Source organism: Camarhynchus parvulus, chromosome 13 (genome assembly GCF_901933205.1).
Source record: "Camarhynchus parvulus chromosome 13, STF_HiC, whole genome shotgun sequence".
Taxonomy (NCBI): Eukaryota; Metazoa; Chordata; class Aves; order Passeriformes; family Thraupidae; genus Camarhynchus; species Camarhynchus parvulus.
In genome coordinates this window covers 13,841,522-13,853,355 of record NC_044583.1, presented here as the reverse complement: position 1 = coordinate 13,853,355, position 11,834 = coordinate 13,841,522, and the positions used below count along the sequence as shown (strand labels likewise).

General features: G+C 46.9%; 1 protein-coding gene across 1 annotated transcript in view; it reads left to right on the top strand.

Moving 5' to 3' along the window:
* Positions 1–3,841: 3,841 nt before the first annotated feature.
* The window catches only part of ADAM19 (ADAM metallopeptidase domain 19), a 31,594-nt gene continuing 23,601 nt past the window's right edge, over positions 3,842–11,834 (top strand). The window contains 3 exon segments of the mRNA XM_030957489.1: positions 3,842–3,902; positions 4,245–4,324; positions 7,428–7,498. Of these exon segments, the coding sequence (XP_030813349.1) occupies positions 3,842–3,902; positions 4,245–4,324; positions 7,428–7,498 (212 nt within the window).

Here is an 11,834-nt window from a genome sequence, read left to right as displayed (position 1 = left end):
AGAGGGCAACTGGGACATAAGAGGGACATGCTCTCTCTTATAATTATTTTCCTCCTTATTGTTTACCTTAATCTAAACAAAAAACCACCTTGTGTTCTTGAAAAACAGATAATGATTTTCTGTACAAAATTTGTTTTCCTCCTGCCTAGACACTTGGTGCTTCCCAGTGCATCACTGCTATCCATTTACAGAGACAACTTCTCCAAAATTACTGGGCAGTTTTATGGATTGGATGTTATTAAAAGCCCTTGTGCTGTTATGCCTGTTTCCCTTTTCTTATTAGAATTAACTATTTCAGTATAATTGTTGATGTGTTGGAGAAGTTTGCAGGTAGCCCAGAGAGGATTATAATTGTTTCACATGTGGAAATAGAGTTAAAAGATGTGTCTGCAAATATAATCACCTTCAAGTTTGCTTGCCTGTAGGGATGGAGCAAAAGTCATAGCAGAAAGTGGTAGCAGTGACCCACCCTTTAAAAGAAGCACAGGGAGTGCTTTGATACCCTTTTGCTATCAGCACATCAGGACAAGCCCTTGTCTAGCTCCTGATCATCTTACAGCACTTCTCCCTCTTTAGCAGGACAGCTGCTCCAGGGCCCTTCCAAATATTCCTGCTGTCCTACATGGGTGGTGGAAAAGCAGAGCTGAACAGAATATTCTGGGTCAGCTGAAGCTGCTCTCAACTGTCAAGACACTGGATAAAGGAGTTAATTCTTGAATCTCCAGTTTCCTTCACAGATTCACAGCCTCCTTCCTTTGATCATTTCAAATGATCTGAACCAGAAGAATTTTCTGTAAAATGGGAGATTTCACATTCCACTCGAGTCAGCCAAAGTTGTAACATTTCTCTCATCAGTGAGAGTGTGTGTAATGCAGAGGTTAGGCAGGACAGTCCTCTCCCTTCTCCCTTCTCCTGCTAAGACTTTGATTCTGGGTAAAGTTTCCTTCAGTGTCAGCAGGAATCTTCTCAGAGCACTTTGTTCCACAGCCTTTCCTAAGAACATGAAATATTACTGAGCTGTGGTACACATCAGTGATTCTCTGCTCAAGTCTGGTTCTTGAACAGGCATTTTCCTCTCCCTGGGCCCATTTCTTTCCAGGTGCCTAATTCCTGATTTACTATGAACATAAAGGGAGAATCCTCATCTTTTCCACTCCAGCTAACAACAACAGCATTAAATCATCTTGAAAATTGTCAAGCAAGTGCAGAACCCCCTCTGCAGATGCTCTGTCATCAGCTTTGCCCTGGGGAGGCTGAAACACCTCACCCTTGCTCCGGGTGCTGCACAGAGGCTGCTGCTCCATGCCTTGGCCACGGGGATGTAACAGATGAGGGAACAAAGCAGATCTGAAATTCCCAGCTGATACTCTTTATCAGACAGTTTGGATCCTGGAGGAAATGAGTCTGAGCCTGTGTAATTCTTAGATAACCAGAAGTCTGACCTTGTTCTGTGAAATCCAGCAAATGTCTCACTGACTTTGGGGAAGAGCTCTTGAAGAGGTGGGCACAGGCAGGATCTGACTCACCCTGTGCCAGAAACAGCATTACAGCACCTGAGCACTGTTAATAAAGCTAAAATACCCTGAATTTTTCCATGCAGCAAAGTCTCAGTAAAGTAAATGATATATTTTATTTATATATATATATATATATATTAACCTATATATAACCACTGCACAGCCTGTTGTTATATTTTTATACAGGGAGTTTCTGGTGGTTTTCAAGTGACATATCTGTTCTCATATTACCAAGATCCAAAGGTAAAAATATCACTATATAACAAATGCAAATATTACACATATTTTATTTTTATGATATTTGAACGCTGAAAACAATCACAAGCAGATAGTTATTGGACTAAATATTTTAATAATCTTAACATAAGGCTCATTTTATTCAATTTTGTGCTTTTTTGAGCTGATCTTCTTTTAGAGAAATATATGGAGCAGTCCCTGTGAAGATTTGTTGTACTGAGAAGATTTGTGACAATCTTTTAGTACCAGCATACATGTTCCTAATCAAAGTGATTTTTTTTTTCTTTTGGATAGGCAGAAATTTTATGCAGGGATGAAAGCAGGGTAGCTAAATTTGTGTCTAAATTTGGCTTGCATTTTTACTTATTTATAATATAGACATGCACAATAGTGCCATTGTTTTCTTCTATATTACAGGCAGCTATAAATAAGTAGGGGAATTCACAGGGAAAAAACCATCAAGATTTCCCTTCAGGATATTCCATATGATTAGAAAAGAGCTGAAATTTTGCCCCTGTATTTTTTGCTCTTCGAAACAAGGTGATTTAGTTGTGCCATGAAAATTCTTGACCTCTCTATGGGTCAGCTAAAATGTCACTTATAGCCTCTCACCCTGATTATTCCCTCTAGGTGTCCCTACAGTACCTGACTTTCCTCTGCCAGGGTGCTACCAGGAATAAATTGACCTTCACAAGATCAGAGAGATCCAGTTTGTGAAGTGCTGGGGGACAAAGGGGACATCTGTGAGATATAAGCCAAAATGGTATCTGCAAAAGGGAACAATCACCTTTCCTTTGGGCCACCCTGGCAGGAACCCACAAAAACCTTCAGTATAAAAGATATTAGAGTTTTCAATAGCATAAATAATGCTCTGGACAATAGACAAAATCATTACTGTTATCTGGCAAACCTTTATTTTGAAGGGAGTATTCGCTTCCTACCAGCCTGATTTACTTATACACTCTACACTTATAACCTCTCTATAAACATGCAAATTGTCCCCATCTCTCATTTCCCTGGTGGTTCACCTACAAAGACACTTGAAGTATAGAGACGAATGGAAAGGGTTGAATGGAAAATGCAGATCAATGTCTATCTGAAGAGTGTGGCTAAGAGGTAATGGCTCTTCCTGACCCCATAAAAATCCGTGTCAGCCAACCCTGGCAGCCTTGAGTGGGGCTGCAGCTGAGCTGGGAGTCACACTGACACAGGGAGGGCAGCTGCTCTCTGTGGGCTCAGCGTGTGCAAGGAGCTCCTACAGCACCATGGAGTCGCCCAGTGTTTGCAGCTGGTAACCTCAGCATGGCCCCACCAACCTGGGCTCTCCTGTCCCGGTGTGACCCCGACCCCACGGGCTAATTCAGCAGTCGTGCAGCCCCCAAGGTGCTCAGCAAAGAGATGATGTGCGGACTTCAAGCCTTGGCTCAGCCCTGAAGGATGCAGGAGAAGACAGGGATGCTCCTTCGGGAGCCTCATGGCACAGACTGGATATCCCTGAGGGGCAGCACCAGGAATACGAGCTGTGGATGTTCCCAAGTGCTTCCTCAAGCCTGGCCCTCCCATCGACCATAAGGGGAGAGAGTCAGAGAACATCCTTTTGTGTGCCTTTTATACAGGCACATGAAATCTATCCCGTATCCCCTCAACTGTCCAGGAGTAATGTATTTCCCAGGAATGGAGAAATTTAGGATGTCTCTGGAACCACGGGATCAGCTATGGTAAGATTGCACATAAATACACCAAACAAATAAACAAACAGCTCTTGAGCTCCTTCCTTCCCCCAGCTCTCCCCTTTTTCCGAGCTTTGGAGGCACAATGGATTTCCGTGCTGGCCAAGGCGCTGGAGGGGGGTTTTGCAGAGGGAGCCCCAGGGAGGCGCTCAGCTTTCCCCCTGCCCCGAAGCGGGGACAGAGCCCCGCGGGGCAGAGCCGGGGGACCCCCGGGAGCATCCCCGGCTGGGCGGAGGGAGAGCGGGAGAGGAGGGGGCTGCGGGGCGGACCCGGAGCTCTGCGGTGGGAGGGGACAGGCGGCGCCGGGAGGGTTTATAGGGCGGCGGCGGCGGCGGAGAGCGGTCCCTGCCCGGAGCCATGCGGGGCCGGGGGCTGCTCTGCGGCATCGCCCTCTCGCTGCTGCTGCGGCCGCCGCCCCGTGAGTGCGGGGTGCCCGATCTGAATGCGGGGTGCCCGATCTGAATGCGGGGTGCCCGATCTAAATGTGGGGTGCCCGGTCCGAGTGCGGGATGCCCGGTCCGAGTGCGGGATGCCCGACCCGGAGCTGTGCGGCAGAGCTCCGGCTGCGGAGCGCCCGGGGAGGAAGGGTGGGAGGATGGATGGATGGATGGATGGGTGAGTGGGTGGGTGGGTTGCGGGATCCTCCTGCTTTTCCTACAAGCAGCGCAGAGCTCCCTCTCCTCTCCGGCCCGGTTTGGTGCTGCCTGGCCCCGCGGTGCGGAGGGGCCGGGATGCTGAGCCGCTCCTCTTGTCTCCGCAGCCGCGGCCGCGGAGGCGCGGCCCCAGGCCGAGGTGGTGGTGCCGCGCTGGGCAGCCCCGGGTGGCCCCGGCAGCCCCAAGGTAGGTCGCGCCCAACGCTTGGTCCCTGTTTTGTTTGCAGACCTACCTTTGCGGGGACAGGGGGGTGGCGCGGGGAGCACGGCGCCTGGTGATGCGCGTTTTGGGTTTGCTGAGCTGTGGGGATGAGCGAGGAGCTGCCAAAGCTCCCGCAGATCGCAGGAAAGGCTGTATGAGCTGGCTGGTGCGTCTGGGAACTGCATTCACTCTGCTCTCTGCCGTGCCTTAAAGCCTCGGTCTGTGTCTGTGAAAGGGGAGCGGGGCCATGCCATCGGTGGCATAACAGGGAGCATTAGGGAATTCTTCTTCTTCTGGATAGCAGAATCTCCTGTAGGAGAACATAAGCGCAGAAAGCTATCTGTGTCCAGGACTGTACCAAAATAACTGTGACCAGCAGGTCAAGGGAGAGGGTTCTGACCCTGTGCTCTGGTCAGGTGAGACCCCAGCTGCAGTGCTGTGTCTGGGATCCCCAGCACAGGGACCATATCGACCTGTTGGAGCCAGGCCAGGGCTGGGCAGTGAAGATGCTCCAAGGGCTGTATCATCTCTCATATGAAGACAGACTGAGAGAGTTGGGGTTGTTCATCCTGGAGAATTCTCTGGAAAGACCTTGTAGCATCTTTCAGTACCTAAAAGAGCTACAAGAGAGCTGGAGAGGGACTTTTTACAGGAGTGTGGAGTGGCAGAACAAGGGAGATTGGCTTTAAGCTGAAAAAGGGCAGGTTTAGATTAGATATTTGGCAGAAATTTTTGACTGTGAGGTGGTGAGGCACTGGGAGAGGTTGCCCAGAGAAGCTGTGGATGCACAGCATCCCTGGATGTGTGCAAGGCCAGGCTGGATGGGGCTTGGAGCCATCTTTCCTAGTGGAAGGTGTCCCAGCCCAATGGCACGGGGACGGAAGAAGATGGCCTATAAGATTCCTTCCAGCCCAAACCATTCTCTGGCTCTGTAAATCCCAGCTGGGATGGTGCTTCACTGGGCAAGAAGAGCCAGCCAGCAGCTCAGGTGGGTTTGGCTGTGTCTCAGACACTGTGTGTTAATACAGATCTCACCCCTGCTGCTGTTCCATGGGGGGATGAAGGGATGCCTCAACAGCCTCCAGACTCTGACAATCACTGAGGACCAGATAACACCAAACACAAAACACAGCTCCCCTTCCCAGGCTTGGTGTTGTTGCAATCAAGAAGTAATTGCAGTTGTGAGATTGAGAGAAAGAGGAAAGTCCACAGGGTGTTTTTTACATTGGGAACCAAAAAAAAAACCGGGGAAGCTCAGCATTATGGAGAGATGTCATTTTTCTTGAATATAGTGGTGTTATTTGGGAATATATTAATGGGTCTTTTCCATAATATGAGACTTTCTAAAACTTATCATTGTGTCCTATTACATACAAAAAACCCTACAATGACTCTCTCATGATCTTAGTTATTTTTAAAATGCCCTTGTGATACTGCCTGCAGGTTTTGGTTCTGTTATTGATAGTGATGCAAATACATCTGGAGAGCATTTCCCCTCAAATAAATTTGCTGTGTCTCAGGGGTCACACTTGGTTTGTTTCAAGCAAGTTCCCATTGGCTCTGAAATGAGTGCTAGCAAAGCTTATATGCAGCTGGGCTATTTCACTTACACAGCAATTGATGGACTGAAGCAGTGGGATTGCTGAAGGAGGAGGGAGGGTGATATTAGCAATAATGATGTTAGCACAACCTTTGTGAAGAGATTTTATGGTGATGGAGACCCTCAGCTATGGGCAAGGCAGCCTTACAGTGCTTTCATGTTAGTGAGTGAAGCACAGACCTATCCTCAGATGAATTGTGCACCTGTGCTTTAGTAAAAGAAGCTCTGCCTGTTGCAATTATCCCTTTTTGTACATCCTAAATGTATTAACTTGCTTTGCATCATCTGCATGGGCCTGATGCCATCCATCCTGGAAACTGAAGGAGGGATGAGCAAAACCCAGAATATGAGCAGGGAGCTGATGAAAAGAGATATTTGTATTTGCTGAAATGGCAAGTGAGCATATCTCTGGGTTGACAGAACATCTCATTCAGTCAACCTTGCTTTCTTTCAATATTCCGTTCCTCAAAGTGTCCTCCAAAACTGATTTAAAAATACTCTGGGTTAATAATTTCACCAATCCTCATGATTTCTCTTTTCTTCCAGCTGAATAAAGTGCACTGTCATATTAATATGAGCTATTTCTCTTCTGGGGAATTTGTTCCTCCTTTTCTCTATAAGAAAGCATTCAGACTTGGAAATCCCAAGCTGTCTTTATGCAGTGGTTTTGCTTTGAGGGAGGTGAAACTGCAGACCCCAGAGCCTCTTCTAGTTGCTCCTCTAAAAATCTCATTCTATGCTTTAAGTCTCTGGAATGATTCTTTTTTTTTCTTTGGGGGGGGGTAGTGTATGCATTTGCCATTGCACTAGGAAATTGGGGTGCATTCTGTTCAAACCAGCTGGCCTGGGGAGGCCTGGAATTCTGTCTGTGCAATGGTTGGAGTCTGGAGGCATCCAAGGGTCCCTGTTCCCTGCCTTTCAGTGGCACTTTCTGTGAGTAAAGGAACAAAGTGAGAGTCTCTGGAAGAGGCATGATTCCTCTCGTCCTGAAATAGGCTCCTAAAAATGTCCTTCTGCTGGGACAACAAAGGAAGCTTTGGTTAACTAGCTTGGATATTTGACTCTTCAATCTCTGGGGCAAGCTGGGATGTCCTGTGATGTTGTGCTGAGCACAGTGCACAGCAGAGGGAGGTGCAGGGAGCTCTTCCCATCCAACTGCACCTCCAAGCACTCCAGCATCAGGACCTATTGCCTTGCCTGAGCACTTTACTCCTCCTGAGACACCAAGTGGTGTCTCCAGCTCAGGTACAGCATCCCAGCAGATGCCTGCACTGCTCCCTGCCTCTGCATGGCCGTGCTGTGGGATGCAGCAGCGTGCCTGGAGCTGGGAGCCACCTTGGTGCATCCCTTCCCTTCCCCATCACTCCAGGTCTGAAGTAGGAGGAAGGCAAGGGGTGGTTTAAGGTCAGCTGCTGTTTCAGTTTGTATTTGTGGATGTGTTCATAAGGATGATGTGTGAGTAACAGGCACCCTCTCCCCTGCACGCAGCACCCACTCCGAGCTGAAGTTACAGTGGAGGCAGAAGGCCAGGAGCTCGTCTTGGAACTGGAGAAAAACAGGTAAGTAAGTGTGCTTGTGCCCTGCATTGTGGTCCCACTTAAATAATGAATAAGGATTACAGTGAGGTCAACAGGAAAACCTCCTCTGACTTCAGCAGAGTTTGATAAAGACAGGATGTGGAAGTCCTTCACTGGATTTCAAGGTTATTCCGAGTCCCCTCAGATGTTAATCACCCCAAGAACACATTATAGCAGAGCTTTGTCAGCAAAAAAACAGATGGTGACCTGGCCCTCAGTGTGTAAACTTATTTTTGCATCATAATTCTTCCTACATTAACTGGAAAATGTTGTTGATATGAAGCTCCCTATTTACCAAATGGCTCAGTGCTTTAGAGTCAGTGTGACTCTAATGAGGATTTCATTTGCTGTGATCCAAAGAGGTCCTTCTCTGCTTCCTAGGAGAAATGATCTGACAGTTTCGATTCCATTAGTGCCCTTCATGCTAAAGCAGACTGAAAAATTGGTTTTGCATTAACTGAAATGCAGCCTCCTCTTGGGCATGTGAGAGCAATGCTGTGTGCTGTCATAGGATGTGATGCATATTGAATTCTGCTGAAGCTGCAGGAGATTAAGGTGGGGAGAAGGATTCTGGTCTGGAGGCCACCCCAGAGCCCCTCTGCCCTGTGAGTACATTAGTTTCCAGCAGTGGAATAGCAGCTGGGAATTCAGCTGCAAGAAAATTTATCTTGTCTTTGCTCAGCAGTCCTTGTACTGTTGGTGTTTTACTTATTTTTAAATGTGTTTGAAGATTTATCTATGGAAATACAGCCAAATGTTTGTCTGCAAGAATCAGTAGGAATAATAACCTCAGAATAATTACCCTGCTTATATTTTAAATGTATTTTATGGACATCCCAACCACAGAGATTGAGAGCTCAGCTTTCCTCCTTGAAGAGTGAAGTGTCAGATGATCTTACTAGTTCTGATGGCAGTGCCTAAACATAAATGAGAGTCAGGGTGTTTTGGAGGAAAACCAGGGGTTTTTTGTCACTTTCTGCAGTAAAGCCTGAAATGTGATGGCTGATGGAAGACGAGTATGAGGTTTTTTCTGTAAAAAGTCACAAAACCTACTGAGAGTTCCAGTGCTGCAAAAACCGGATGCTTTTCACAGGCAGTCATGCACCTGTGTAGAACTAAACAGAAACAGCTACAAATTCTGTATTTTTCAGCTGGGAAAACAAGGCCAGGCACCATGAGCACTGCTAAGCCAGTCCTGTCTGGAGGAATAGCTGCTGCTGGTGACTGTGGCACCAGGCCAGGTCTGAACTGAGCCTGGAAGCAGCACAACCTCTGATGCTGCTGGGGGTCTCCTTCCAGGACTGCCAGGCCTTGCTGATTCTGCAGTTGCTATGCAAAGGTGAATATTTCTGGCACAGAAAGCTGGCCAGAGAAAGGATCCTTGCTGAGTTGATGTGTTTGAGCTCCAGGCTCAGTGATGTAAGCTCCAGGTGCTCGCGGGAGTGGTGCCGTGCTATTTCCAGCACAGAAAAACCCTTTGCTGGTGTTAGTAAACAGAGTTATAATAATAGAAGGTTCCTATTGTGTTTATTTCCTGAAGTGCATTTTCATTCATTGAGATGTATACACACAGGCTTGGAAGTGTGTGCACACGCTTCCACTGCAGGATGGATCTCCTTTACAAGTGCTGATGAAGTAGCATTTGGTTGAAAACCAACTAGTTTGGGGCTTTTAATTTTTATTTTCAGTGGAAAATGCAGGTGATTCATACACAGCAGTGCTTCATGTTGGAGTCTTGCTTGGCCTCAAGTCTTTGCTCAAGAAAGGTGGTGGTACAATCACAAAATGCAATTAGTGGAAGGGCTCCACTTCTCAGAGACTTGTGAAAGTGCTGAAGTAGTTTAGACACTTAAATTGAAAGAGGAATGATGAAGTCCTGTGTACTTATCAGCATCCACAGAGCACTTTTAAATGGACCTCTTCTCCTCTTCTCCTTGTTGAAGAGTGTGGCAAGGCAGAGCTCAGCCTGGGGTTGCTCCACAGCACCCAGGAGCTCATCACTGCTCATGCTTGTCTCACAGGGGAAGCTGAGGTTCTGGGCGAGGTCTGGGGTGCTGAGCAGCTGCAGAATCCAGGACTTCTTCTGGGAAGAGTTTGTTGCCCCAGGAAGGAAAGTGAAATCCCCCAAGTGGGAAGTGTCTCTTCAAAGCTGTACAAAACCTGTAAGCTCCAGGTTGCAAATTCACATGAAAATGGGCATAAGAGAACTGCAACTTCAAGGGAGATACTTGAGGCTTTTTAAACTAAAACAAGCCTCAGAGAAATGGGCTATTTAATTGCTCCAGTTTAGAGGAGCATTTGGAAACCAGCTTTGCTGCTGAGGTTGGTGCTGTGCTCCCCCTCTGTCCCTGGGCTCTTTCAGGTGATGTTCTTGGTGGATTAGGCAGCCTTATTGCACATTCCCCACTCTCCTTCTGGAGAGACAACTGATTAAATTGCTTTGAAAGGTGAGGGAAGTGTCATAATTTGTACTTTGGTAGGAACATTCTAGTTTCAATATGTGGAAGAAGTGTTCACACCACCCAATTTCATATTCCACATGAAAAGCACATCACGTTCATCCACAGAGGTGAAACACAGAAATTATTGCATATCTTGCTTCAGAGCTGTGCCCAACCCAGTGTTTTGTAATAAGCTCATCACACATCTGCATTTGGGCTTCATATATCTGTGAATACAATTATTGCATTAGCAGTTAGCATAATATTGCATTATTTCCTGTCCAGGAATTTGATAAGAAGTCAGAAGCACACTGGAGTTTCAAGCAGAGTTCACAACACACTAACATTTCAGGATAATGACAAAATATATCACTCAAATGACTTTGGCTTGTTTTAAATGACTCAAATCCATGTTGTGCAGCTGTGGGATTGGAAAGCTCAAAGCTGCACAAACAACAAATATATGGAGAGTTGCCTATAAAGCAGCTTTAAATTTGGCTGAGGCTTAGGAGCGGAAGAATCTGAGTTGCAAACTTTGGATGAAAAGTGACTTTTTTGAAAAGGCATTTGCATTTGTTAATAAAAAGCAGCTTTGAGCCAAGCAGGGACAGGCTGAGAGCCTTTCAATGTGTGTGGCAGCATTGCCTGGGGTGAGGCTTTTCTTACTGAAGAGGAGAGCTCCCATTTGCACAGCCGAAACCTGCATGGAATTTGGCTTCTCACCTCAGTGAAGGAAAGGGAGCAAAAAGATTCTTTCTCTCTTCTCTCTTCTCTCTTCTCTCTTCTCTCTTCTCTCTTCTCTCTTCTCTCTTCTCTCTTCTCTCTTCTCTCTTCTCTCTTCTCTCTTCTCTCTCTCTCTTCTCTCTTCTCTCTTCTCTCTTCTCTCTTCTCTCTCCTCTCTTCTCTTTGGAAGAACAGACTTGGGAAAGGCTCTCTCAGCCACCAGGGGTATTGGAGGCTTCTCCAGGGGTGTCCCTGCCTGTGGATGAACCCCTGGGAGAGCCTGGGGCTGTTGGTTTCAGCTCCTTATTCTGGGCACTGCGCTGGGTGGCAAAGCCCTGGTGGAGATGTGCAGGAACTGCCTGAGGACACAGCAAAGGAGATCCAGAGCTCACCTGGTCTGACCTCAGGAGCCAACAGAAAGTTGTTTTTAAGCCACTCTGATAGGGAGCAGCATCATTTCCAAGCTCTGTTGGCCCCACCTGGGTAGGTGACAAGTGGTCCCACCCAGCCTGGTGCTCTCAGTGGTGCAGTAAAAGATTGTGTGTCACTTATATTCCAGTGTTTCCTGCTTTTGCACATTTCCAGGGCCTCTCTACCAAATGAGTGAGGAAGTTGCTGCCCATTTCTAAGCAGGAAGGATATATGAGATTATTCCACTGGTGGGCTACACATCATCAGTGTCTAATGGGCTTCCTTCATGGGCAGGGGTTAAGGGTTATGCAAAGGGGAAATTGAGTTTATCCTGCTCTACTGTCTCTTGGAACTGTCAGAAAAACAGGGGTGGGATCTGGAAAGCCACAGCTGCTTTTCAGCTTCCTGATTCCCTCAGGATATTCAGTGATTCCTCTGTGTGGGGCAGAGAGGAAGAGACCTGGAAATTAAACCTTTTAAATCTTTTGTGCACTGACTCATTATCAGCCAGTTTTCCATTTATTTCATTTCCTTTTTCCTTTATGATTCCTAGTGGTAAGACAAGGGTCTGTGTGATAAATCTTTCTTGGGTCCTGTAACACAATTTACACAGTGAATGTCATAGATGATGTGGGTGGGAGAAGGGGATGGAGAGTCTTTAGTCTGTGGTGCTCTCCCAGGCCTTAAAAATGGCTTGTTTAGTTCCACCTCAATAGTTGGAAAGCCACTCTTTCCTTCCAAAC